Source organism: Penicillium roqueforti (assembly GCF_015533775.1).
Source record: "Penicillium roqueforti strain LCP96 04111 chromosome Unknown scaffold_01, whole genome shotgun sequence".
NCBI lineage: Eukaryota > Fungi > Ascomycota > Eurotiomycetes > Eurotiales > Aspergillaceae > Penicillium > Penicillium roqueforti.
The window spans coordinates 1153698-1180157 of NW_024067565.1; the positions used below are offsets into that span (position 1 = coordinate 1153698).

The 26460-nt window shown below is 48.6% G+C and overlaps 11 protein-coding genes across 11 annotated transcripts; 8 read left to right on the forward strand and 3 right to left on the reverse strand.

Moving 5' to 3' along the window:
* Nucleotides 1–136: 136 nt before the first annotated feature.
* LCP9604111_853 (alpha/beta hydrolase) lies at nt 137–1258 on the forward strand (the record flags this gene model as incomplete). Its single annotated transcript, XM_039072250.1, has 1 exon — nt 137–1258. The coding sequence occupies one exon, from the start codon at nt 137–139 to the stop codon at nt 1256–1258; it is 1122 nt and encodes a 373-aa protein (XP_038933401.1).
* A 593-nt stretch (nt 1259–1851) lies between these two features.
* LCP9604111_854 (uncharacterized protein) lies at nt 1852–2329 on the forward strand (the record flags this gene model as incomplete). Its single annotated transcript, XM_039072261.1, has 4 exons — nt 1852–1901; nt 1968–2096; nt 2155–2219; nt 2271–2329. 4 exons carry the CDS (start codon nt 1852–1854, stop codon nt 2327–2329), a joined length of 303 nt encoding a protein of 100 aa, XP_038933402.1.
* Nucleotides 2330–4087: 1758 nt separating this feature from the next.
* LCP9604111_855 (DNA-directed RNA polymerase) lies at nt 4088–9897 on the forward strand (the record flags this gene model as incomplete). Its single annotated transcript, XM_039072272.1, has 5 exons — nt 4088–4574; nt 4641–4909; nt 4973–4986; nt 5939–6494; nt 6550–9897. 5 exons carry the CDS (start codon nt 4088–4090, stop codon nt 9895–9897), a joined length of 4674 nt encoding a protein of 1557 aa, XP_038933403.1.
* A 1347-nt stretch (nt 9898–11244) lies between these two features.
* Nucleotides 11245–14208, forward strand: xlnR (putative C6 transcription factor; the record flags this gene model as incomplete). Its single annotated transcript, XM_039072283.1, has 3 exons — nt 11245–11656; nt 11721–14011; nt 14065–14208. The coding sequence occupies 3 exons, from the start codon at nt 11245–11247 to the stop codon at nt 14206–14208; spliced, it is 2847 nt and encodes a 948-aa protein (XP_038933404.1).
* A 467-nt stretch (nt 14209–14675) lies between these two features.
* On the forward strand, nt 14676–15905 carry LCP9604111_857 (DUF92 domain-containing protein; the record flags this gene model as incomplete). Its single annotated transcript, XM_039072294.1, has 4 exons — nt 14676–14861; nt 14928–15142; nt 15219–15579; nt 15639–15905. The coding sequence occupies 4 exons, from the start codon at nt 14676–14678 to the stop codon at nt 15903–15905; spliced, it is 1029 nt and encodes a 342-aa protein (XP_038933405.1).
* Nucleotides 15906–16365: 460 nt separating this feature from the next.
* On the forward strand, nt 16366–17832 carry LCP9604111_858 (uncharacterized protein; the record flags this gene model as incomplete). The annotated part of the gene is made up of 3 exons (XM_039072305.1): nt 16366–16678; nt 16732–17601; nt 17663–17832. 3 exons carry the CDS (start codon nt 16366–16368, stop codon nt 17830–17832), a joined length of 1353 nt encoding a protein of 450 aa, XP_038933406.1.
* A 618-nt stretch (nt 17833–18450) lies between these two features.
* Nucleotides 18451–18840, reverse strand: LCP9604111_860 (uncharacterized protein; the record flags this gene model as incomplete). The annotated part of the gene is made up of 3 exons (XM_039072317.1): nt 18451–18505; nt 18572–18588; nt 18640–18840. The coding sequence occupies 3 exons, from the start codon at nt 18838–18840 to the stop codon at nt 18451–18453; spliced, it is 273 nt and encodes a 90-aa protein (XP_038933408.1).
* An 884-nt stretch (nt 18841–19724) lies between these two features.
* LCP9604111_861 (uncharacterized protein) lies at nt 19725–21229 on the reverse strand (the record flags this gene model as incomplete). Its single annotated transcript, XM_039072328.1, has 4 exons — nt 19725–19788; nt 19838–20556; nt 20620–20703; nt 20774–21229. The coding sequence occupies 4 exons, from the start codon at nt 21227–21229 to the stop codon at nt 19725–19727; spliced, it is 1323 nt and encodes a 440-aa protein (XP_038933409.1).
* Nucleotides 21230–21507: 278 nt separating this feature from the next.
* On the forward strand, nt 21508–22905 carry LCP9604111_862 (uncharacterized protein; the record flags this gene model as incomplete). Its single annotated transcript, XM_039072339.1, has 4 exons — nt 21508–21783; nt 21848–21931; nt 22003–22766; nt 22833–22905. The coding sequence occupies 4 exons, from the start codon at nt 21508–21510 to the stop codon at nt 22903–22905; spliced, it is 1197 nt and encodes a 398-aa protein (XP_038933410.1).
* A 66-nt stretch (nt 22906–22971) lies between these two features.
* Nucleotides 22972–24346, reverse strand: LCP9604111_863 (uncharacterized protein; the record flags this gene model as incomplete). The annotated part of the gene is made up of 4 exons (XM_039072350.1): nt 22972–23008; nt 23070–23812; nt 23878–23961; nt 24017–24346. The coding sequence occupies 4 exons, from the start codon at nt 24344–24346 to the stop codon at nt 22972–22974; spliced, it is 1194 nt and encodes a 397-aa protein (XP_038933411.1).
* A 639-nt stretch (nt 24347–24985) lies between these two features.
* LCP9604111_864 (uncharacterized protein) lies at nt 24986–26371 on the forward strand (the record flags this gene model as incomplete). The annotated part of the gene is made up of 1 exon (XM_039072361.1): nt 24986–26371. One exon carries the CDS (start codon nt 24986–24988, stop codon nt 26369–26371), a length of 1386 nt encoding a protein of 461 aa, XP_038933412.1.
* Nucleotides 26372–26460: the final 89 nt, after the last annotated feature.

Consider the following 26460-nt stretch of genomic DNA (forward strand, 5'->3'; position numbering starts at 1 on the left):
TCAATGTTGATTTCAATTGATCATCCCTTCTATCATTCTTTCTATCATTCTTTCTATCGTTACTTCTATCGTTACTTCTATCGTTCCTCTTATTACTTTCGTTAACGACCATTCCAGTTGCAATATGCAGATCAATATGAAATCGTTTTTATCAGTGATGTTCGCGCCACTGCTCTATCTACGCCCTCGCTTCCGTCAAGACCAGGACTGGTCATATCGACAAGCACTAGCAAACACTTTCATTAAAGTCTTTCTATACATCTTCGTGGCATTTCGCACAAAACCACCACTTTCCCTCAAGCCAGGTCTAGACGGAGACCGCTTCGTCGTAATAGAGCCAGGTGCACCAGAGCTCTACACTACCATTGCAGTGGACAACGAGATCCAGCCAGTCACCGTGGGAGGCACATGGTTCCCATCACTCTACCAATACAACACAACGACTACCCAAGATAAGTACGTCGTGCTCCAGTTTCACGGCGGCTCTTACATCCTCGGCGACGGCCGCACATCATCTTGCCAGTTCCTCGCCAACAGGGTGCTAGAGCGCACACCGGTAAGTCACGTCTTCAGCCTGCAGTACCGTCTAGCCTGCAACCCCAACGGTCGTTTCCCAGCCCAACTCCAAGACGCCATCTCCGCCTATTCATATCTACTCCACACCCTGCACATCCCGGCATCTCGCATAGTTCTCAGTGGCGACAGCGCAGGCGGCCACCTCGCCCTCGCACTCCTGCGTTACATCAGCCACTTTGACGACGAGAAGGCCCTCCCACCACCAACATGCACGTGGCTTTTCTCGCCCTGGTGCGATATTCCCGCTGCCCGCAACGAGGATCTCTGGAATAATCTTCCCAATGTGCAAACGGACTATATCCCACCGTCGTTCCCTAAATGGGGTGCAAAGCATTTTATTGGTAACCTAGAGATCACGAGCGAGGTCGAGCCGTATCTTGCGCCGCTCTGGCATCCCTTCATCCTGCCTTCCCCTGTTTTGATTGTGTCCGGTGGCAGGGAGGTTATGTGTCAGGAACATGATCGGTTAGCGAGGCATTTGGGTAAAATTCAGCAGAATGAAGGTCGAGTGGAGTATTTCGTGCAGGATAATTTGCCGCACGATGTGCTTATGGTTGCATGGATTCTGAACTTTCGAAAGGAGGCTGATCAGTGTGCTGCCAAAGCTGGGACTTTCTTGACGAGAATGCAGTCTATGTCAGAGGAGGATGCTACTCACGTTCCTTCTGTGGCTTTTGAGTGACGATGGTGTTCCTATGTATGCCATGGTATACCATATTGCTACCTATGTATTGCTATTTGAGCTAAATTATCCGATTGAATCTACCTAGTAGAACGACTGCGGTTCAGATAAACTCTCTATAGATTCTCCTGGGTTCATTGTAAGGCTCTTTAGTAGCCTTCTATTATCTCAGCTCTATTTCTCTTCGCCTATTGTCATTTGTTTGGTGGAAAGAACCAGGAAACACCACCTTCCCTAAAGTTTGACTTGTTTTTCAAAGTGCAGTGGTTTGTTTGTCAGGCGCCAGGCAGTCCCCAGCTCCTTCAGATATTCACCTCCCCGCATTGTCTTTTCCTCTCTCCTTCTCTTTCCTCTCAAGATTGTGTATCCATCGCATCTTGCAACCGAGGATCTTATTCTTGATACTATCGTATTCAACCCAACGCTAATCAGCGTTGATCTCATACAAGTTCGTTGGGATATCGATTATCGATTTCCATTGCCTTTTTCGACGCGTTAACGCGTTGAAAACACTAGGACAGACCTAGATACCCCGCAAACGCGCACAGCTTTGTCGTCACCGGGCAGTGGTATACCCACCGTGTCAGCTGAAAATGGCACCCATCCCAGGAATGACTGGAGAGCCCGCGCGCTTTGAGAACCAGTACGACATAGAATGGACAGGCCACGGCCCGTCCACTAAAATAATTACAACTGACACGTACACTAGCTACAGCAAGCTCGAGAATTCCCACGGGCTCCAGGGTTGGCCCCTCTTGCCCGTCTTCACTGCCAGCATTCTTATTGCGCTTATTGTTGTGGGTATCGTCGCCCACGTTTGCTTCTGGGGAAGAGACAGGTATGTGAAGAGTAGCCTATTTTGGATTGCGGATCGCTGATTTGAGCTGGTCATGCAGCCACCCGCAAGCTGCATCTTCCGAGGATAAGATGAAGATGGAGAACACCAAGGAAACCCGCTCCGGTATGTTGAGACATTATATCTCTTGCTATGTGCTACGCTCACGATGTATAGATGGCTGGATGTGTTTCATTCTGGCCTGCCATGCTGTCATTACCCTCGGTGTGGTCTAAAGAGGAACATATACAGCTGCTGGAGAATTGGGCTGTCAGATGAATACCCCCTGTTCTCTGGCTAGCTAACAATTCTCCGTGGAACTGCATTTGTCTTGTGGAACTCGAAGATAAGACTCCTAGTCTGGTGCTTGTCGTCTCAACGTGATGTAATGATCTATTCATGAGACTGGATCGAAGATAAGTTCGATTCTTTACGAATAATATTTCTTTACCTAAGGAATAACAATCCACTCAGCACAAACTGAGTGGAGAAAAGCATGTACTCCGTACAGTCTAAATTATTATCGACAGCAGAACATGTTAGCCCTATAGCATGTTAACATGTCAACGGGTGTCGGTCAGCTACTGCGCAAAATGGAAAAGACCATAACAAGTGGAAAGAAACATGACCGAGGGATCCTGAGCTATTTCCCGGTAAGGTGCAAGCCCTGCACGAACGTCACATACTGCAGTTTCTCACGAGATTGTTTGGCGGCGAGGACCCAGCGAGAGATGACAACACGCTGCGATCTGAATACGTACTAACATGATGGCTGTTGAGATCGATCAAGCGACAATTAGAAAACCGCTAGGATTGAGGATATTTATAAAGCTACGAGACCTTGGGTGATGGATCTATGTCTCACCAAACTAGATCTAAACAAGCCTACGTGGGTCGAATATTTAGCCAAACAACTCTATTATTGACGTGCAAATCCTAAAGAGATCTGAGAGTAGTCCACGGTCCAGCTAATTGTATTTAGATCCTGCTCAAACCCAGCCATCTCCGTCAGTTGACATCGCACCAATTCATCCAACCCGAGCATCCTGAACCGCGCCATGATGTAAGGCACATCGGATCGCGTGGGCCACATCATTCTCACATGGGTGAGATTGCAACCGACATCGAATGATGCCGGTGCCTGCTTCTTAGGTATAGAGGCGCGAAGCCCTTGCCTGGTTGGTTGGTCATTGCGACCGCTTTCAAGTGACTGACTGGGTCACGGTGGGACGAATACACCACCCCGCTTCTGGTGGCCTTGACGTCCCTTACTCATTGCGACTACCCCATCCGGGGGCATTTCTTTGTCGACTTCCGTATGGTTGGTTGCCCTATACTAGGGAACCGCTCTCAAGTGACTGACTAGGTCACGGTGAGACGAATACACCACCCCGCTTCGGGCGGCCTTGACGTCCCTTACTCATTGCGACTACCCCATCCGGGGGCATTTCTTTGTCGACTTCCGTATGGTTCGTTACCTTAGTTAAAAGGAACGGTGCGTATCTTGGCACAAGCGTGTCAGATGCCCTCAAGTCATGGTAGCGGGCTGATGTAAGTATGGACGAACAGATTGATAACAATAGACGGAAAATAGGAAGATTTGAGCAGGGGTGCGTCTCTCACGCTAGGAAGGCATCAAAGAAGAATTGGCGTGTTCAATGATGACGGAGGCTAGAAGAGCCTCGACGTCAGGAGAGTGCTTCATGATGAGAGGGGGGATAGCATGGTGGCTCTCTCAGCACAACTCGGTGGTCCCCAAGAAGAAAAAAAGAGTAAACAAGGGGGGAAAAACGGGATCTTGATTCAAACCAGTACACAAGAGCGGTGAGTACATAATCCTGAACCGATAACTAGCTGTATTTTCTGCCACATCCCCGCTGAGGAATTTCGATAAAAAAAGTTATCAGTCCAAGTCGTTCATTTTGCAATTGTTACTGGTTCCCTCGTTCTTTCGCGTCCATTGTTCATCTAAGATATTTAGTAACCATATCGCCATGACTTTTCCTGATGACGATCCTGTCGTCGCTTCCTACGACGTCCTCCTCACCGACTCCGATGTTTCTCGCTATGTCTTCCAATACGTTGATCGGGAACACGACCGTCCCTACAATGACCAAGAAAATCAACGACCGATCCAACTTCGACTTAAGCCGCGCACTGGTCTTATTGAAGTTGAAGTCCCCATTAGTACCCGAGAAAACTACGACGTCAACAAGGGAATGCGCTATGGGGATGCGGTAAAGAAGAGCCGTTCCGCGCGCGACGGGGGTGCTTACGGTATGGCAGGCGGCTTTACTGCTGGTAGCGGGACCGCAGCTGCAGGAGGGAGAGTCAAGATGGAAGCGAATGGGGATGTGGAGATATTGGATAATAAGAGGGCCGTGGATTCTGCATCATTGCTGCGAGTGCAGTCACTTGGAGGTCGGATAAAGCCTTCTGAAGAAGGCGATCCAGTCTACATGCTGGCCACCTTCACAGATAGTACGTTTGTCCTACCTATCACTTTCTTCTCCGGTGGCAACATTTGATTCTAACGTCTGTTCATAGAAAACTTGCATCTCTCCCCCGTCACATCGGTTGTTCAATTCCACCCTCAACTTCACCACCTGGATGCTTTAGATGAGATGCCAAAAGGGAAAGGCTCACGTGCTAAAAAGGATGACGATGACCGTCCTACCGAGAGCGAAGCACGTGCAATTGATATTAAGGTCAAGGCCGCTGAAGATAGTGAAGGAGCTGCAAACGCCGGCAACCTAGACCTCCTTAAGCAAATGCAAGATGAAAAATGGAAAACATACGGCTGGGTTGACGCCGAGGTAAGTTCTCTCTTTGATGGACCTTTCTCATTCTTGTTTCATACTAACTCTTACCGATCCCAGGCCGAGGATTCTTGGTACACATATGAACGCTATATGATTCACAAGGACACCGAACATCTCCCATCCCTAGAATCAAACATCGAGTCGGAAGACTACCTCGATAAAATGAGTGCCCCTAGGATTGATCCTACCCGCCCCGACATGACTGGTTGGGCTATGAAGGAAAATCGCCGGAGGCAAAGAGAAAGCCGCGCAGGTAATGAGGCCGAATAGCGAAGAGTTATATTGTACAATAATCCAATCAACCAATTTCTAGCGGAAGCTTATTATCATCCTCGCAATTATCTAAGGCTTCATGTTGCTTCAAGAAAGAACATGGGAAGCCCTATACTAGTAGCCTTGCCACTCATACTTGTCCGCCAATAACGATAAGACAATAGGTATGGTCACGTGCCTGTTTAGTTTTTCTGCCATCTCCGTTTCATCGCGACAGGTCCGATAAATCTCCCTTTCTCCCGTTGCCCTCGTGTTTTTTACACCTTTTTTCCTTTCTCTCTTTTTCTCGGCTTGGTCGAGGATTGCAGGACAGCGTGCCGACGCGGTCATTCTCCGTCTTCTATAGCGGAACAATCGCACTGAACATCCATCATTGCGGTGTCCTGTTTTTCTGGCTGTCATCGTTGGAAAGTCTGCATTTATCTTATAATCTACGCTTAATATCTTTTTCTTTTTGAGTCATTATATTCTTATTCGCTTTCAACCTCCAACCTTCGACTTCCAATCCTCCAAAAGGCCAATTTCATGCATCATGTTATCCCGCGTGGCTTGCCAAAAAAATGCCTTTCTTCACTTGCGGAGGGCTCAAGCCTTCCGAGCATCGTTCCATCTGCCAACAACACGTTTTCATTCATACTCGAGTAATCGGAACTCACTTTTAAATCTGTCGTGCAATTCGATTCACGATCGCCCGCGCAATCCGTCTCCGCAATCAGAACGTTATCTTGCTACAGCCGCCGAGCATTCTAGCATCGATGGGCATTCACACGAGACTTACGACCACTTCATGCACATGCCCTTCGAGAACTTCGATACATCATCCCTGATCATCCTCGACTCGACGCCACAATCGGAATCCAAAGTTTTCCGCAGGAGGCATGGTGTCGGCGGTGATGAAATAGAGATGAAGGCCAATCTAGAGCTCTCATTGAAGATTGGGGAGTTTGAGCGAGCCTCTAAGTTGATTACCCGCCTTGGTCATTATCATCCGCCTGGCTCGGATGAGTATCTCGCTATCCATAACCGTTTCATGAGACATATGGTGGCGTATATGATCCTCAACCGGCAGCAGGACATGGTTTTGCCGTTGCAAAAATGGTTTGAAGTTGATATGCCCGCCGGTGGCGTGACACCGGATGCAATCAGTTTCGCGATTATGATTCGAATGGCGCTGCGTATGCTTCATGGATCGAAGCGCGACAGAACTGTTCGTCGATACTGGGAACTTGCTCAAAACGCGGGTCTGGAGGAAGAGCTTGTCGGCATTGAGGTGCTTGAAGACTCTGATGTTGGTGAGCTGTCTAAGGTGAGCTTACACTTCTAGTCTGTACTCTGATGTCCTGCTGATGTTCTCCATCTAGATTTGTTCCTCCGACATGCTGGACTTGGTTTCGAAATATATGGATCTCTCCGAAGCCACTGAAGTGCCTTCCCCTATCGTCGATAATACCCCCCAGGTGCAAGCTGCCGACCAAAGGGGACTGGGACTGGCATCTCTCAAACAGTCCCTGTCTCTCTTCTCCGGCAATTCTGATGTACGTTTGCCGGAAGGTTTCTCAGGCACCGAAGAGGAAGGAAAGGAATTGCTTTCAAATTTGAGGCAAACCCGACTCGAATCCGACAGTCTCGATTCGGCCCTCTGGCGTTGGCGTACAGATAATGCCGAGAGACAAAAATCCGGATTCAATGTCGCTTCCGATGAGAAAAAGCTTAACAGAATCATGAGCGAATGGCACGCGGACCTTGTGACAAGAATTAAACAGGAGTTGGCGCTTGTTAAAGAGACACTTGCGAACCGTATCGTAAGTATCGAGCAAAAAGAGCGCTGTGAATACGGTGTGTTTTTGCAAGCCCTCGATCCCGACCGGTTAGCTGCACTCACTCTTTTGTCTGTGATGTCTACTTTCAGTCGTCAGGGGATGGATAAGGGAGTCAAACTTTCTGCGCTCGCTTCAGTAGTTGGAAAAGAGTTGCAAGATGAACTCATTGCCGACACCTATCTGAAGAAGAGTAAGTCTATGGATCCGTGTCGTCTAAAGGCACTGAAGCAGACCCTCGCAAACCGCAAAGACAAGCAAGGCCGACTGCGATGGCGTTCGCTCGTTCAAAAAATCAACGCAGAAGATGAATCTATAATCTGGGGCTCTCGCTCACAGGTCAAAATCGGTGCTGTTTTGATGAGCATGTTAGTCGAAGTTGCGAAAGCCCCTATTTGGACCGAGGATCCTGTCACAAAAAAAAGAATTCTCAATATGGCACCAGCCTTCGACCATTCCTATGAGATTAACTTCGGGAGACGATCCGGTCATATCCACATGAATACTAAACTAGTGGAAATTGTTGCCAAGGAGCCGCCCGCTGAGCTGTTGGCTCGCCACCTCCCCATGGTTTGTAAGCCTAAACCATGGACAGGGCCAAGAACTGGCGGGTATAAGATATACGAGTCCAACCTAGTGCGCACTACTCCCGGTGAACTACTGCAACCAGCGTACCTCAAAGCTGTCTTGAAAGATGAAGGGCTGAAAGAGATCCGAGCAGGCCTTGATGTTCTCGGTGGCACTGGGTGGAAGATCAATCAACAAGTCTTTGACGTGATGCTCGAGGCTTGGAATGGCGGCGAAGCTGTGGGGAAGCTAGCTCCCCTGAATCCAGACCTGCAAACGCCAGAGAAACCAAGCCCAGACGCCAACTATGAAACCCAAAGAGAATGGCACCAAAAGGTTCGTGAAATCGAGAACCTTCGCTCAGGATTTCATTCGGTTCGGTGTTTCCAAAACTTCCAGCTTGAGGTAGCGCGAGCCTTCCGGAAAGAGGTCTTCCATCTGCCCCATAACATGGATTTCCGCGGGAGAGCTTACCCACTCCCTCCTTACCTGAATCAGATGGGGGCTGATAATTCAAGGGGGTTACTTCTTTTCGCTAAGGGCAAGGCGCTTGGGGCATCTGGCATGCGCTGGTTGAAAATTCAGATTGCAAATTTGTTTGGATTTGATAAAGCGAGCATGTCAGAACGGGAGCAATTCACAATGGACAATCTGGATGATGTTCTTGACTCTGCCAACACAGGACTTCATGGACGACGGTGGTGGCTTAAGGCCGAAGATCCATGGCAGCTTTTGGCAGCGTGTTGCGAACTCCGCAACGCCTTGCAGCTTTCTGAGCCCACGACATATATCTCCCATCTTCCAATCCACCAAGACGGCTCTTGTAATGGACTTCAACATTATGCCGCCCTGGGTGGTGATAGTGTCGGTGCCCAGCAGGTCAATCTTGAACCATCTGACCGTCCTTCGGACGTCTATACCGGTGTGTGCGAATTTGTCAAGGAAGCTATTGCACAGGACGCAGCCAACGGCGATCACTTGGCTCAGCTTCTCGAAGGCAGAGTGACCAGAAAGATTGTGAAGCAGACGGTCATGACTAATGTCTACGGCGTGACCTTTTTGGGAGCAACGAGACAGGTTAAAAGGCAGCTTATTGACTATCTCCCTGATCTCAGCAACACGGAGAGGAACAGCGCGTCTTTCTACATCGCAACAAAAATCTTTGGCGCTCTCGGATCCATGTTCAACGGAGCCCATGAGATCCAGTATTGGCTTGGCGATTGTGCCCAACGCATTACACAATCTGTGACACCGGAGCAAATTGAGGAGCTCACGCAAGCAGCATTGGTACCCATGAATGAACGCGACGAGCATTTTTCGACGTCCATTGATCCAGAAAAATCTTTCCGGTCAACTGTGATTTGGACGACTCCACTGGGTCTCCCAGTGGTCCAGCCATATCGCACTCGCAAGACGCGGCGTGTTCAGACTAGTTTACAAGACATCAGTCTCGTTGACCCCGGCGCTGATGATGTTGTTACAAAGCGCAAGCAGCTTCAGGCCTTCCCGCCGAACTTCATCCACTCTCTCGATGCCACACACATGATCATGTCCGCCAATGCATGCCATGAAGCGGGCCTAACTTTTTCCGCTGTTCATGATTCATTCTGGACTCATGCTGCCGATATCGACCAGATGAACCTTATCCTTCGAGATGCCTTCGTTCGCATGCATTCCGATGATGTTGTCGGCCGTCTCGGCGCTGAGTTTAGAGTGCGATATGGCAAGAATATGTTCCTGGCCAGAATCCCCCGCTTCAGTGCCTTGGGCCGGGCGATCTTTACACACCGCTCCCGCCATAAGATTACTAAACTTCAAGAGTTGATCAACGAAAACCGACGACAAAATCTACTCAGCTCGGAAGATCCAGAGGATCAGGCCGAGGGTCGTGCTATGGTGACACCCTATAGTGTCTTTGAAAACTTAGGGGGTACCGACTCTGACCTGACTACCTTCAAAACGATGGGTACGAACTCAATCGGGTACATTCCAGACGTCCTTCCGGATCTGGAACGTATGCCGATAGCATGTTCAATCGACACCAACGATCCGGCCATCGAGAGCCTGGTCGGCGACCTCGAGATGTTTGAGACGAAGCAGGCCTCACGTGACGAGATGTCCCAAGTAGAGGATGATGTCCATGGTGAACCCTCCGATCAGACCGAGGAGGACGGTCAAACTGAGCAGACCCAGCCTTCTGCGCGGCGACGTCAGTCTCGCCACTTGACCACGTGGTTATGGATGCCTCTCAAATTTCGTCCCGTTCCTAAGAAGGGCGACTGGGACCTGACCCGAATTCGTGAAAGTGAATACTTCTTCTCATAGTTTTCTCATCACCCTGGGAATTACCGCATTTCCGCTGGCGTTTATGCATACTTCCACATTTTGTTTTAGCCATTTCTAGAGTGCTGTGGAGGAGTGACTTCCGGATTCATTTAGCTGACTTGTAATTTCCTGCATCGTTTCTGCCCGATTACCTTCTGGGCTTCATTGGTTGCATCTGTACATTACACATGGGAAGAAAATAGTATATACTACCTGTATGAATATGATATTGAACTTGAAGAACTACTCTACCGTTGTCTCATCAGAACCCTATATATTACCTAGTGACCCCTCAACTTTAAAGCAAATACCGGAGTACATACTCTCAAAGTGAATTTAGGCAAAATTCAAAAGAAAAGCCTAAAACCAACAGAGAGTGGCCAAGCACCGCGGATCTAGCCGTTTTGGAGCGTCTTCAGCTCCCTATAGCAAGTGTACAGTGTATACTTTGCCGAGCTTTCGAAAGCAAACGGTCAAGTTCGCGTCTAAATCATGTACTCTGCACTCTATGCCGTAGAATCCCGGAACTTGTAAATGATCCAATCTGCACAAGAATTATATCCGGAGCCCGTACTTTGTACAAATATGCTTTTTTCTCCCCCGGTGCTAAGACCGGGGTTATGTGACCGTAGCCAGATGAGGGGTTCAGGTCCGAAATATTATGCACGTAGTCTACATTTTCACGTATCTAATATCTCTAGGGCTACAATACGATAAACATTGCTTGTTGTGCCGTATATAACCAGGATGTTGGTGTGAAATGTGGGGAATACGGATACATATACAGAGTACGGAGTACATACACAGAAAGCGAGCAAAGAGACTTTGTAGTTTCATTTGAGACAAGGCGCCTTGGGAGCTAAACCGGATGAAAGCTCTGGATACAAGTGTATTTGTGTTTAGATGGATATGAGAGAGATATATATACTTCCTATACCAGTGACACCACGTGCTATTGCCCCCCGCCTTTGCATGCCAATTTCCCCAGATTTTCGGATTTTCTAATCTTCTGAACCTCTGGACTTCTGGACTTCTGGAATTCATATTTCTGGTCTTCCTTTTTTTTGGGCGGTCTACTTCTAATTGTCCGACTTTTTTTTATCTCTTAGATTTGACCTTCTAAACTGTGCGAAAGCCACGCTTTGGGCTGCGCCGAGGGGGAAAAGAACTCCCGAGGTCGCACGTTCTCTCTCCGTCTTTCTGCAATGCCGTTGTGACTTCTCGGTCATTCTCTATACTGCATTTGACTCAATCCTTTGGTTCTGGTAGACCAGAGAGTCTAGGTTCCCTTGATCTGTCCCTCTATGTCGCCATAGCCCTGCTTTTGCCTCCTCGGAGAAGCATGCGATGACCTCCCTCTCCTCCGCCAATTCTTACTCTCCCTTTTCGTCCCAAGCAGGACGGATGACACAATCCCAAACCCCCGGACTGGATACGCTTGCGGAGGGGTCGCAGTATGCGCTGGAACAGCTCCAGTTAACACGTGAAGCCGATACCGCTGACATCCCAACCGATCCCGGTCACTCTCGAGACTCGAAGACTTCGCGACATTCCCAGCATCTTCTCTATAGCGAACGAAATGTTTCCAATTCAGGTCTCAAGGATCCAGAATTGCGCGATTCCCTTGCCGAAGCTCGCTCTGCTATTCGCAAAAACTCATCCGCGACCCCAGCCCGTCGAAGAATCAGTCGAGCCTGCGATCAGTGCAACCAATTGCGAACCAAGTGCGATGGACATAATCCCTGTGCGCATTGTGTTGGTACGACTTTTCCTTCCTACCGGACTCTCTCCATTTGCGCATTGGTTGAACTAACGGTTCCCAGAGTTTGGACTTGGCTGTGAGTACGCCCGCGAGCGCAAGAAGCGCGGGAAAGCGTCCAAAAAGGATATAGCCGCCACTGGGATCAACGACAGTGATATGGGTAGTAACCAAAACATAACGCATACCAAAGGGCAGGCCTCAAAAGGACAGTCTTTGCACGAATCCAACGAACATTATGACCGCGCCTTTGATGCCGCGCGGACTCTAAGTGGAGGCGCAAATTCTCGGTCGCATAACGCGGATGTAGCTGGATTGTCTGCCATGCGCCAAAATCAAGCGCTCGTCCAAGCACCTCCTCAGCAGCAGATGAGTTCCAACATAGCGGGCATGCCATTCAATAATTATGCAGCGCTCCAAGAATCTCACCGACCTTCGATGTCTGTGTCAGATATGCGCTCTATGCAGATGATGCAAAACTCGAATGGGAACCCTCGGTCGCCAGGTACAGTGCTTCATTCTCAAGGATTCGGTTCGGTGTATAATGATAGCACATACCCTTTGATGAATACGCAAGATGCGAATCCGAGCTCCATGAATCATTTCCGCATTGGGAACTCGACGGACAACCCATCGGCTTCTTTCATTGGATTCTCTCCTCCAGCGCAGTCACCTAGCTGGTTGCCACTCCCTTCTCCATCACCCGCAAACTTCCCTTCCTTCAGCATGCCTCCTTTCTCTAGCTCATTGCGATACCCAGTCTTGCAACCAGTTCTTCCGCACATTATGTCTATAATCCCTCAATCTCTCGCCTGTGATCTTCTCGACATATATTTCACCAGCTCATCGTCCTCACATCTTTCTCCATCGTCGCCCTACGTGGTTGGCCATGTCTTCCGCAAGCAATCGTTCCTACACCCCACAAAGCCGCGAGCGTGCACCCCTGGGCTTCTCGCCAGCATGCTGTGGGTCTCAGCACAAACAAGTGAGGCTGCATTTCTGACATCACCTCCCTCAGCTCGAGGCCGAGTGTGCCAAAAGCTTCTGGAGTTGACGATTGGCCTACTCCGGCCACTTATCCATGGTCCAGCCACCGGAGAAGCATCTCCCAATTATCCAGCTAATATGGTAATTAATGGAGTGGCTCTCGGTGGCTTTGGGGTATCTATGGATCAATTGGGTGCTCAGAGTAGTGCCACTGGCGCGGTGGATGACGTCGCTACATATGTTCACTTAGCGACTGTTGTCTCTGCTAGCGAATATAAGGCTGCAAGTATGCGATGGTGGACAGCTGCCTGGTCTCTTGCACGAGAATTGAAACTCGGCCGCGAATTACCGCCTAATGCGGCGACCCGTCAGGACGGCGAAATGGAGGGCGAGGGGGACATTGATGTGAATGGCAACAAGAGGCAACCATCCTCTCTGTTAAGCCACGGCTCAGGTAACTCTGCGATCAATCTCACAGAGGAAGAACGTGAGGAGCGTCGGCGGATCTGGTGGTTATTATTTGCGACAGATCGCCATCTTGCACTTTGTTACAACAGACCCTTGACACTGCTGGATAAAGAGTGCGAGGGATTGTTACAGCCGATGAACGGTGATATCTGGCAAGCGGGTGACTTTTCATCTGTCAACTACCGCCGTGCTGGCCCACCCTCCGAATGCACTGGCCATAGCATGTTTGGATATTTTTTACCCCTGATGTCTATCCTGGGTGAGATTGTGGATCTGCAACATGCTCGCAATAACCCGCGCTTCGGTCTACATTTCCGCAACAGCGGTGAGTGCGAAAGTCAGGCCATGGAAATCCGCAGGCAGCTCGATGTTTACGCCCAGAGCCTGAAAGAATTCGAGGCTCGATATACCAGCTCTATTGCCCTCGGCACCGGTGAGGCCGACACAGCCATGGAGGCCTCCAACATCAACCATGTCAGCCCATCTGGTCGGTCTATTAGCACCGTAGGATCGCATGTGAGTGAGTCCATCGTTCATACGAAGATGGTGGTTGCCTATGGCACCCACATTATGCATGTACTCCACATTCTGCTGGCTGGGAAGTGGGACCCTATCAACCTGCTCGACGATAACGATCTCTGGATTTCTTCTGAGTCCTTTATCACCGCCATGGGCCATGCAGTCAGCTCTGCTGAGGCGGCCGCGGAAATTTTGGAATACGACCCCGATCTAAGCTTCATGCCCTTCTTCTTTGGCATATATCTTTTGCAAGGTAGCTTCTTGCTACTTTTGACTGCCGATAAATTGCAAGGAGATGCCAGTCCCAGTGTTGTTCGGGCCTGTGAAACAATCGTCCGAGCGCATGAGGCTTGCGTCGTGACTTTGAACACTGAATATCAAGTAAGGTTTACCCGTGACATAGCCTTAGATTTACAGAAGCTAATATCCTACAGCGAACGTTCCGAAAAGTGATGCGATCTGCGCTAGCACAAGTCCGTGGCCGTGTCCCAGAGGACTTCGGCGAGCAGCAGTCCCGCAGACGCGAGGTGCTAGCCCTTTACCGCTGGAGCGGCGATGGCAGTGGTCTCGCACTTTAGCAAGACTGCTGAATATCTGCTGAGATTCTTTCGGCTACCACTCGTCTTGATTTTGGATCTATTTCCGTTTTCTTTGTCAATAATTTTGATTTTATTTTGCGCTCTGTATACTATATTTCCTGGATTTTGGACATACCCCGAGGAGCGAAAAGGCGCACAGTATTCTGATGTCTATATATTGACTCGGCACATACTATACCTAGTTGAATATTGATTTTTTGTTTGATTTTGGGAATCTCCTTCGAAGAGAACGTATTCATTTTCTTTTCTATACTCCCAAGGGGCCCATCTCCTTGGTAAGGCGTCTCATTTTTGCCGTTCTTCTGTTCGAGAGTGGAATTTATGTCATGTGATGAAGCTTATTTCGGACTCCACCCAAGCTACGATCCTCCTCTGCTACACCTGTTCAATCTCAACCACCATCTATCCCAACAAATGAACGTACTTGAGATCACAAGGCCAAAAAAATGAAACCCTATATAGGCATACCTCTTGTGATTGGACTTGTCTATCGAGCTTGGTCGCGAAAATCTCTTACCCCGCTCGGCCTGGTCGTTGCGGGATGTTCAGCCTCCGCTCACGCTCTCCACCCATGGTCGGCACCAGTCGCGCTCCTTGCGGTATTCTATTTTAGTGGGACTAAGGTTACAAAGGTAGGAAGCGACCTGCTTCTCAATTTACATAAATTATGGGCGCAGCTTACAAGATCGTGATGATAGGTAAAACATGAGATCAAGTCGCATTTGACACTCTCTGCAACCGGTGCGGAAGGTGGCGAAGGCCCCCGGAACCATATCCAAGTCCTAGCGAACTCTGTTGTTGCTACCATATTATCGATCGCTCATGCGGCCATCCTGGCTAAAACAGCAGGCACTGAATCGTGCTTCTCACTCGGCCAGAATGCGGCTGATATATTAATTGTTGGGATTGTAGCGTACGTCACTCAACTTCATTTTCTATGCATGCATTATCTGTTCTAGAGCATATAACTAACCGGTTCCTTTTTGCAGAAACTACGCCGCTGTAGCCGCCGATACATTCTCCTCCGAGCTCGGCATTCTCTCGAAATCCAAACCCCGCCTAATCACGTCGTTGAATCTCCGTGAAGTCCCTCCCGGTACAAATGGTGGTGTTACCGCAACTGGCCTTGGAGCTGGCCTTCTGGGTTCGTTCATTGTTTCAGCGACATCTGCTGCGGTTCTCCCGTTCTGTGCCAGTGCCGGATTGAAGGATCGGGCTCTGTGGACCATAGCTATGACTCTCTGGGGTACGCTAGGCAGCGTTCTTGACAGTGTTCTCGGTGGACTTTTGCAGGCCAGTGTTGTCGATAAAAGGAGTGGGAAGGTTGTAGAGGGAAGTGGTGGCAGGAAGGTGAGTTCACGATTATGTGTCCTTGACCACTCTGTGCAAACATCTAATCTATTTTCTAGGTTATCATTCACCCTTCGACGGGCAAGCCGGTTGTTACTGCTGATAGCACTGCCAAAACTACCGGTAGCATACATAATGCTGCAGTGCATGGCACCCAGGTGACACACGTCCTCGATGAAAGTCATGAAAGTCGTCGCCTTGAAACTGGTCATGACTGGCTAGACAACAATGGCGTCAACCTTCTCATGGCTGCGACTATGAGTGTCGGGGCTATGGGTATTGCACAGTGGTTCTGGGGGTTGGATGTGTTTGAGTTGCTCGTGTAAAGTATAACAGACAATCCAGGTCTCGAACATGCTTATTACGTTCCTGTTTATGTTTCGGGTTGGTTAAGATCAAAATTATGATGAATATATGTCTTTCTCTCTTTGTCTTCTGAATGTCTCTGCTTTGACAAGCGTGGGCCAGCTTTTTGTTTGTGCTAGCTGCTTCCAACCCACCACCTTCCCACCTTTCCATTTCGATGAACTCAGTCGGTATTTGATTTCTTTCCCTTCCACTTCTCTTTTCCTCTTTCTGTGTTCCCTTCGCGTCTCAATAACAACACCGGCCTTATCAAGAAAAGCCAACGTCACCTTGCCTCAACCGACACAGCTCATCACGTGTTACTGCTGGCCCTAGTTCATGGGACCCTTCCATGCATGTACCGAGGGTTCATAAGCTCTATCTCGGATTTGGAAAACTGAAAACCAACAACCTTAGCGCAAACAGAGCACGCCAGCCAAGATGTCTACTGAAGAAGAACGAGGAGTGCACGTCCGAGTCACAAAGCCAATTGTCTCTTTCCTACCCGAGACCGAAACATCCAAGACCATAGCATATGACCTTCAGCACAGTGACTTGCTTCCTGTGTATGACTACGTCTCCTGGGAATATTTGATGGCCGGCGTCGCCGTTGAGAACTCGTACTGCACACGTCTTCTTCTTCGTTTCCCTGCAGATCCTGCCAGATTCTCCGGTCTCGTCGTCGCGGAACCATCTCACCTATGGGGTGGAACAACCATCTGGCGTCTCATTAATCGGTGGCTGATGCGCAATGGTAAGTTATCATTCGTTATAGTTTGGTGTGTTGCCCGAGCTAATACTCGAAAGGACACGCTTGGCTGGAAATTGATTCGCAAGCTCCCGCGGCACTTGACCAGATCAAAAACGTTGATCCCGAACGCTACAAAGACATGCACTTTATCCCTTGTCAGACCTTGAACGAGTTTTCCAGCAGCATTCCCTCCTTCGATAACGCAGAAGAGCTGTGGGATAATTACAGGATCTTCAAGGAAAGATGGTGGGCCGCAACTAGGCAGTCTCCGGAGATTCTTGTTGCTGCATCTCATGCTTTGAGATCTGGACAGCTGGGTATCAAGGCCGAGCGCGTCATACTAACTGGTCTTTCCCAGACTGCAGACTTGATCAGAAAGTTCATCCTCGAGTCTCTTCATCTCCGACTTCCTGATGGATGTGCCCCATTTGAGGGGTTTATGCCATGCCAATGTGATGCCGGCAACCCGCTCCCAGACTTGCACGATGCAAAGATCATTGAGGTTCTTGGTGAGTTCGAGCTAATTTACATCAAGGCACTCTACGGCGGAAAGAAAGAGCCTTCCCATCGTCGTGCTGATAGCAAGTCATTCCGACTCTACGAAGTTGCTGGTATGTCGCATCGCGAGACCCGATATCTCTCCATGGCCGATAAGAAGCGTTTGTTGGCTGTGGATCTGGAAGGTGCCCAGTGGAGCACTTTCGCGAATTCTTTCATTTATCACGCACTCTTTGATGCTATGGACAAATGGATTACGACCGATGTTGCTCCCCCACGAGGTACAACAATTGATATGGACGAATCCGGGGAGATTGAGCGAGACCAGTACGGAAATGCGCTTGCTGGAGTCAGAACTGTTCATACAGATGTGTCTACTGCCAAAATCATTGATGTTACCCCTCAGCCACATCCTCATTGGCACACTGGTAAGTTTCTCACGTCCGCGAGAATCTCTTTCAATTGTTCTAACTTGGTTATAATTGACAGGCACCGAGGTCCCTTTCAAAGATGTCAAGTTGTGGGCTGTTTACAAAACGGTAGCCAACTATCGGCGTCAGGCGGGCGAAGCCATCGAGCGACAGATCAAAGCTGGGTTTCTGCTGCCGGAAGACGCTGAAGTCCTGCGTCGCGATACGATTGAGCAAGTTTCCTTCTAAACTTGTCAGACTACAGTACTTGTTTCTCATCATGGTTCTGGAGTGTTATTTGGATCTTGGGGCCTGAAGCTTCTCAGGAACACAGTTGTGCAAGCCTTATGTATTATCGGGGTGCCCTTGATTATGTTGGATGGATTTGAGAATTGTGCGCTTCTGCAATTTCAATGTCTTCAGCTAGGCCTTGAATATCTACCTTCATGTCAATGTGCTTCAGTTTTGCTATTTAAATAGTGATACCGTTCTTCGTTGGTGGAGATGATTTGCAAACCCACATGAAGATCCCACGAGGCGCAAAGCCTTGAATCGGTTTAATTTGATCTACAACGGGCTATATGCGAGTGGTATAGAGACGGTAGCAAACCCCCCTTATTTGGGTCAGGAATGGGATTTATATGAGAAAATGTATGAGCCTAAGCGCCTAAACTCCGATTTAGAATGCACTTCAAGTTCTAGGTGCTGAACCGTAATGATTTCGCTGGTCCCTCTGGGTAGTACAAGTTTCAGCAATATGACATATTCACTAATACATATGCAATGGCTGTATTCCACTAGCCCTTGGTCTACATTAGCAAAAAAGAACATCCGATAAAGATAATTGAAACAAAATCCTCTGCAGAATTACAAAAGCCCAACCATAGTGCCCAACCATAGTGTAGATGTTGAGTGGAACAGTCTGCAGCACGCACCTCGTGGTTAGCAAAGATGATATCTAATCTATTTCACTAGAAGGCATAATTACCCAACAGAAAGCGTCCACTAAGCCTGTCCATGTCCAATCCCTTGCTCCATCACCCCCGGTGTTTTGACATATGCCGGGGCAGGTTGCTGGACCGGGGTGTATGGCACCCATTGCTGTACAGGGGGTGGTTGGAAGGATTTCTCCAGTTCTCTTTCTTTCTTCTTGCGATCACGGCGCATCTTGATGAGAAGGATAATAACAACAACAATGACAATGATGATAACGATTGGGATGAGAATCGCTTTGAGCAAGAGTTTTAGAAGACCCATAATGTAAGATTGCAGTATGCGAGTAGGTGGCAGAGCCTGGTATAATATGATGTAGAAAAGATACAACTTGGATGGGTGAATCGAGGAGACTTTTATACCCCGACCTGCTCACGCCCTGAATCTGTGTGACTAGGCCGCGTCGTATCAACGAGGGCATGGGCGCAATCTACATGAGCATAAGGAATAGCGCAGCGCTAAATGGTGATATATGGTTGGCGGCCAGCCTATGAATGTGCTGAATTTGATATGGAAGCACAAGCAGACTTTGTTAGGCTGCATCAGACGTTGCAACTGTGATTGATCGTGCATGATTGATGTTTCAGTATATTTTCCAGGTCATGCCGTTATGTCTATAAATGGATTTGTTCGAACTGTGTGACTTTGAACAGCGTAAGCAATAGTTCTTGTATACAGACAATACAGACAATAAACCAATAGTTCGAGCAAGGAAAACAGGAGATTAAGCGGAACTCTGCTGCCTGGTCCTTTTCTCTCGGCCGATCATCCGGCCACAAATTGATTACATTGCTATGGATATCTACGTGATGCTCGAGTTTGGTCTGCTTTTTAGAGATAGAACCCTTTAGACTAAGGGCTTAAGAGGCAGACCTTATAACCTTCTCCGTCAGAATAGATAGCAAGCCAAGTTGATTGAATTGATCAAAACGATTCAATTGAAATTAGTCCGTTCATCTAGTTACAGCGCCAAGTCTCAGCCCTACGAGGCGACTCCACTATCGACGGCGATTCTTGCCTGTCCTGTCACTCTAAATATAGAACTGCTTCTACATATTGTACGGTTTTTGAGCGGCAGAAACCTAGACTTATATTTTGTCCGAATGTAATGTATGCAACTAGGAATCATTAATTCGTGACCCTGCATTCTAGACGAAGGGGGCATCGACTGCGTCTGGGTGCACGTAGAATGCAATTGCGATTATCAAATACCTAAATCATTAGCATCGAGGGTAGCCAGAACACTCATGGGGGCACTCACGTTCCAACTAATAGAGACCCTTCGTAGTAATTGGATCGACCTCCGCGAATCAAGCAGTCCATGACGATCACCGATAGAAAGAATACCACAGTTTCGAAGGGACTGTAGCGCAAAGACATGGGCTGCCCAATAACCAGGCCACATATGACCAGGAACGGACTCACAAACAATGCAATCTGCAATGTGCTTCCCACAATAACACCAATTGCGAGATCCATATTCCCCTTGATCGAAGAATTGACGACAGTATTGAATTCACCCGCGTTACCGACAATGGGAACCACGATCAGGCCAATAAAAGCCCGGCTCACATGCCACTTGTCTACGAAGCCATCGACGCTGTCCACCAGACGATCGGAGCAGACGGTAACCCCGAGAGTTGCAAGGATCAAAATTATGCTTGCCGACCAGGGGCCCAGAACTCGCTCTTCTTCCTCTTCTTTTTGATCGTCGACGAATAGCTCAGCGTGACTCTTCAATTGAAAGTAGAGATAGACCAGGTAGAATGTGAGTAGGACCACGGAGGCGGCACGGGAGAGACTCAGGACGCTGACTTCCACTTCGTGGGACTTGGACGGTATGGTTGAATAGAGCACGGAGGGAATGATCAATGTTGCAGATGAAACCACCATCAAGGATGATAGTATCCCACTAACATCCACGTTGAACCTCACCACATCTTTTGCATAGCCGCCGCAGAAAAATGAAACACCTAGGATCTAAATTTCGTGTAAGCAGACAAGATCACCGGGTAGTGAATATGCACCAAGACCCAGACCTACCAGTAGATTTCCTGACAGGATACTTCCCACCATACTGGACTGCACGATGCTGATTTCTCCCTGTCGGACCGCAGTGATTCCCACCTGTGTAGCGATCAACGTCAGTTTCCCACCTTAACAGAGAACAAAACGTCGAAACAATCCAACCACTTACAATCATTTCAACTGCATTTCCAAATGTCGCATTGATCAACCCTCCAACGGTTTGCCCGACGCTTTTTGCCAGTTCCTCTGTGGCAAATGACAGCAACGCAGCGAGAGGAAGAATCGCCAGGAAGTTGAACACGAAAGAAATCGAATCACCCCATCCTTGGCCCCCCGCAATGATTCCCAGAAACACGAATGGAAGTAGCAAATTGGTGTAGCTGCATCCCAGGGTAGCTTTAAGCACACGGAACAGAGAGTTGCCTAGGAAAAGAGCGCACTTCGAGACGGGGTGGTTTGTGTCACGCAACTCTGCAGATTCCTCCCCGTGGCTTTCGCATTCAGTCTCGTCTCTAAGTAATGCATCTTGCTCATGGGCTGTCGCGTTGGCTTCAAGCGGTCCGGCCATGATTTCAGGGTCAATCTTGGTTGACTTTCGCAGTCTAGGGTGAGCTGTGTTGTTCATATTGGCAGGAGTGAGGAAAAAGACCAAGAAACATCGTGGAGAATAAAAGGGATGGTGTATTGCTCCACTGTCTCTCAGCCATAGACATCTGCGTACGGGTTAGTGTAACCTTACAGATAAAAATACATGTATGTTTCAGTTAATTACGTTTATATTACGTATTTGGCTGTATCGGTATGGAAATATTAATGTGATACACTGAGCCTCATTTGTTGACCTGTGTGGGCTTTCTCAAGACGGGTAAATTCTCTCAGCTTCATCTTTTCCCTCGATGAATCATGTCTCCCAATCGAGCTTCACCTATGCTATACTTCAATTTTATCATGGCACAGGTCCAGCACCACCTGCGCCTCTTGTCACTTTTGATACCTCTCATCGGTATCATAGCAGGAGCCCTCAATTGGAACAGTGTTGCTATCTTCACCCTCAACATCGTCGCTGTGATTCCGCTTGGATTATGGGTTAACCGATCAGTCGATTCGTTGACTGTAGGTGGCAGCCGAGTTGTCAATGAACTGCTGAAATCAACACTGGGAAATTCGGTGGAATTGATGGTGATATCTAGCCCTGGGGGATTCAAGCTTCAATTCAAACATATGCTAACGACGATTGATCCAGATCGGAATTAATGCGATCGCGCAAAAAAAATCACACATCTCCCAATCTGTGATACTTGGAAGTGTCCTGAGCAATTTACTGCTGGTAATAAATCCCAGTATCAAACCCAACAACTGGTGCCATGAACCTCCCCCTAATACAATCTATATCTACAGGTCCTCGGTGGCACCATTTTCGTCTCAGGATACGACCAAAAACGACTCCGATTTGATCGTACCCTCACAACAATCCTCTCATCCCTCATGATGGTCGTCTTCATCCTCCTCGCCCTCCCAACCATAATGGAGGTCTTCCCATCTGCCAAAGCCACCCCTGCAGACCACATACTCTTAACGCAACGCATAGCGGCCATTATACTCGTCATCCTGCTCCTCACATTCCTCATTTTCCGCCTCGGCACCCATGCGGCCATGTTCGCTAGCACCCCATTCAGCCAGCGAGCTCAAGCCCACGGCGGCCGGTCTCAGATAATCGAGGCCCAGATTCCACAGCCGTATTTTGGCAAGGCTTCAGCATCTATGATTCTAGCAGCTGCATCCGCGTCCGCGCTTGCGTGCACATATTACATAGTAGGTTGTTTGGGTGGGGTTGCTTCAATCACGGGTATGAATCAGTCTTTCCTTGCCGTGACAGTTGTTCCACTGGTCGGAAACTCGGTTAAGTACCGCCGCATTGTGATGGGGTCCCGGACTTACAATCAGATCGAGCTTGGAATCAGGGCGGTTGTTAACAATGTGTTGCGGGTTACGATGCTTATTGCTCCGCTACTGGTTCTCGTTGGTTGGGGTTTTGACCAGCCGCTTATTCTGAGATTTGATGGGTTTGAGGCTACAATGCTTTTGCTTAGTGTTGTGGTGATGACCTATCTTATTTCTGATGGGCGGAGCAATTACTTCGAGGGGTTGATGTTGATTGGAACGTGAGTCGCTCGCACTACTTTGATGGACTTTGATTCGTCGGTATTAACTTTACTTTCTCTTGATAGATACATGATTATCACGTTCTCGTTCTTTGTTAGGCCTGAGGTGCCGGCGAATGTGATTTACCTAGGTGGTTAGCCTGGTATATCACACATGAGTCGTTACTTGAAGTGGCTGCTGGAGGCGGCAAATCCCTTGAGCCATCTAGTGTGCATAGAACGCCACAACCAAACTTGAATAGCTATAATCATACATCAATAAAAGTACTTTTAAAAATCAGTAAGGAGTCTAGAGAAACTTACAGAGCAATCAGCATCGCACCATGGATGTAAGCGTACTGTCCATCACGAAGTAGATGATTAACCACCAGAATGGCCAAAAACATGGTCACGGTCTGGAATGAGTCGAAGAAAAGTGTCATCGGTTCAGCAATGCACCAGCCGATAACCACCAAGAATGGTATGACAAATAGACCAATCTGCAAGAGACTGTCGATGATAACGCGGATTGCAGAATCTGTATCTCCTGTGCGAGATGCCGCAATGACAGTAACCCCCTCGGTGCTATTGCTAGCGATTGGAATAAAGACAATTGCTATGAAAACTTCAGAGACTCCAAGCGTCTGCGCCATGTTGTCAACACTTTCAAGCAGGAGTTCTGTGCAAAAGACTGTTGCGGCCACGGCTGTTGTCAATCGGATAATTGATGAAGCTAAGCTGGCTTTGTTGGCTGCGGATGATGAAACTCCGTTATTTTCATCGTCACTAGCTTCGATCTCGTTCGAAAGGAAGAGATGTTTGTGAGTACCGAGGTAGAAGTAAAGGTAACCTCCGTAGAGCGCGAGGAGTACCAATGATGTTCCTCGTGAGAAGTATAGTACTCTGTCATCGATCTCAGATACTGGGAAAGTCGAATACAGAGCCGTTGGAAGAAGCATCGTGACGGCTGTGATCATCATCAAAGAAGACAAAGTCTTTGCAAGAGCGCTGTTAAACTCCAAAACCTCCTTGTTGTACGAAGCTGTGACGAGGCAGCAACCGAATACCTAGATTGAGCTGTCAGTCCGGATGATATGGCCAACACTGGGACTTTCATAATGTGAGGACTTACAAGCAAAATATCCGAGAGAATACTGCCAACCATCACAGACTGTGCAAATGGGATCTCGTCATGAATCAGAGCTAGAATTCCCGCCTGGGCTGAGTGAGCATTTTGTCATTTCGATATTCAGGGCAATATTGTTACTCACCGTGAGCTCTACTGTATTTCCGAGTGTGGCACTGAGTAGTGCACCTTGCAGCTCTCCAAGATGCGCAGTGAGTTCATCTGATGAGGTGGATATCGCCTCGGACAAGAAGATAATGGCGAGGATATTCACCGTGAGGACTATGATCGGGTTCCAGTGAAATATCTTTGCAAGCCCAGCCAGAGGTAGCAGCACCATTGCTGGCCGTCCATGATTGATGCTCAGTTCCTTCAGTCCATTTTGCGATGGCATCTTGAAGAACCTCTGGATGTGAATCCAAGGGTCCTGGCGATGGTGGCTAGGCGCTGGCTGAGTGTCTCGGCGAGATACCATGGTAAATCTTGGATCTCTTGGATTGTTGAAGCTCAAGTGAGATGCGACCCGCGGACTGGGAAATCACATGAACTGGATATTTCCGAGATTGTGTTCCGAACGTTACCACGGTACAAGTACGGGTACTAGTAACTTTCAGCCTTATCAAAGTTACAGCCCTATTACTAGCGCCAAACGGAACGGTCTCCACCAGGAAGTGGGCGATAGGGCTGAGCCGGTATTTAGCCGCTGGATACTTTTCAATAGCTCTGTATACAACTTACAGTATCCAGGCAACAGCATTTATTTGATCTTCGTCTCAGCCTTATGGGATGTTCTGACGTGTTAGGCTATAAATACTCGAAAGATCATGTGCAATGACGTTTAATTACAGGGAAGGGGAACACAAGTCTTCGTTGACCCCTCTCTGCTGTGTATTGTAATTAATCGGAACATTCGGGGCCCCCCACACCTTGGCAATGCGTTCGCAGCTCACAATTCTTATCTTCCTCTCAAAGAGTCGTCACGCTCAACCCATCTAGTGACAACCCAACCTCCGACCCGAGTAAATGATTAAGAGCCAGCCTACCGGATCATTCACACCAAAACAACAAAACAACAACCGGGGCCAGGCTGGATAATCCTTGCTGTCCGTGATCTATGGATAATCATCCTCCCTCCCTCGAGTCGCTCCAGAGGGAGGTTAGTGAACTCACAGCCATATATCATGGCCGAGGCTGGACGACCGAAGCAACAGAACTAGAGTCAGCAATGACCACAGCGGGGAACCGGATACTCGCGACACGTGCGGATTCTGAAGGGATGAAAATAATGCTCGAAGAGCTAGCCGCATGTGTCAAGACATTGCTGCAGGCCAATTCATGGATTGTTGCCGAAGATCTAGGCATTCTGGTGCTGGACTCATGCGAGAAACTTAAGGGAGAGCAAGACTTAATGACTATGACAGCGATGCATAATCTTGCTTCGGCGTATTGGGGCCGAGGCCAGCTGGATCAGGCTGCTGCTCTCGCTTCCCGGGTGACCAAGTTGAGACAGAAGATTCTTGGAGAGGAGCATCCCCAGACGTTGACTTCCATGACCAATCTAGCTTCCACCTATCGGAGCCAAGGCCTCTGGGCCGATGCTCAAGAACTTGATTTGAGAGTTTTTGAGATGAAGAAGAAGACTATCGGTCTCAAACATTCATCCACTTTAGGCTCAATGTCTAACCTGGCAATATCGTATGCCTATCTCGGTCGGTATGAAGAGGCCGAGACAATTGCACGCCAATTGGTCGATCTCGGAGAAAGTGAATTATCTCCAACCGATGCCTCGTTGTTAAAATGGAAACTTACCCTGGCATCGACCTACCGAGACCAGGGGAGGTTAGACTCCGCTGAAAAGCTTGAATTGGAGATTGTCGCTGTTAGTCGGGACATATTTGGGACGAATGATCACTTTACCTTGACCTCTATGGCCAACCTTGCATCCACATACCGCGAACAAGGTCGATGGTCGGATGCTGAGCGCCTGGAAAAAGAAGTCGTGGCTAGCAGCGAGACCGTGCTCGGCGAAACGCACCCGCAGACCCTGATGTCCATTAGCAACCTTGCCTCAACATACCGCAATCAGGGTCGGCTTGAAGAAGCCAAAGACCTCGGGGAGAAAGCAACGACAGTAATGAAAGAGGTCCTCGGGGAACGTCATCCACACACACTGGTTGCTATGGCGGATCTTGCAGTGACATTCCAAATGATGAGGCAATCACCAGATGCCGAGATCCTGGCAGCCCGGTCATTACGTTTGATGAAAGAGACGATAGGCAAAGACCACCCGTATACACTCAACGCGATGGCCAATCTGGGCTTCATATACCAGTCGCAAAGCAAGTGGGACGTCGCCGGTGGAATGGCCGAAACTGTATATTCTCGCAGGGAAAGAGCATTGGGAACGGACCACCCAGATACCGTGGCAGCGCTAGAGGATTTGAGGAGAATAGCGTGGGTAGAGGCGGCGGATCAGAATTCACAGCGTACGTTGAATTAGACTCTCTTTTAGGCTTGGACTGTGGAGAGGTGTCGACTGTCCCCAGCGCCATTAGTCTGTATCTAGCTAGTGTCAGCCAGGTTTGGCGA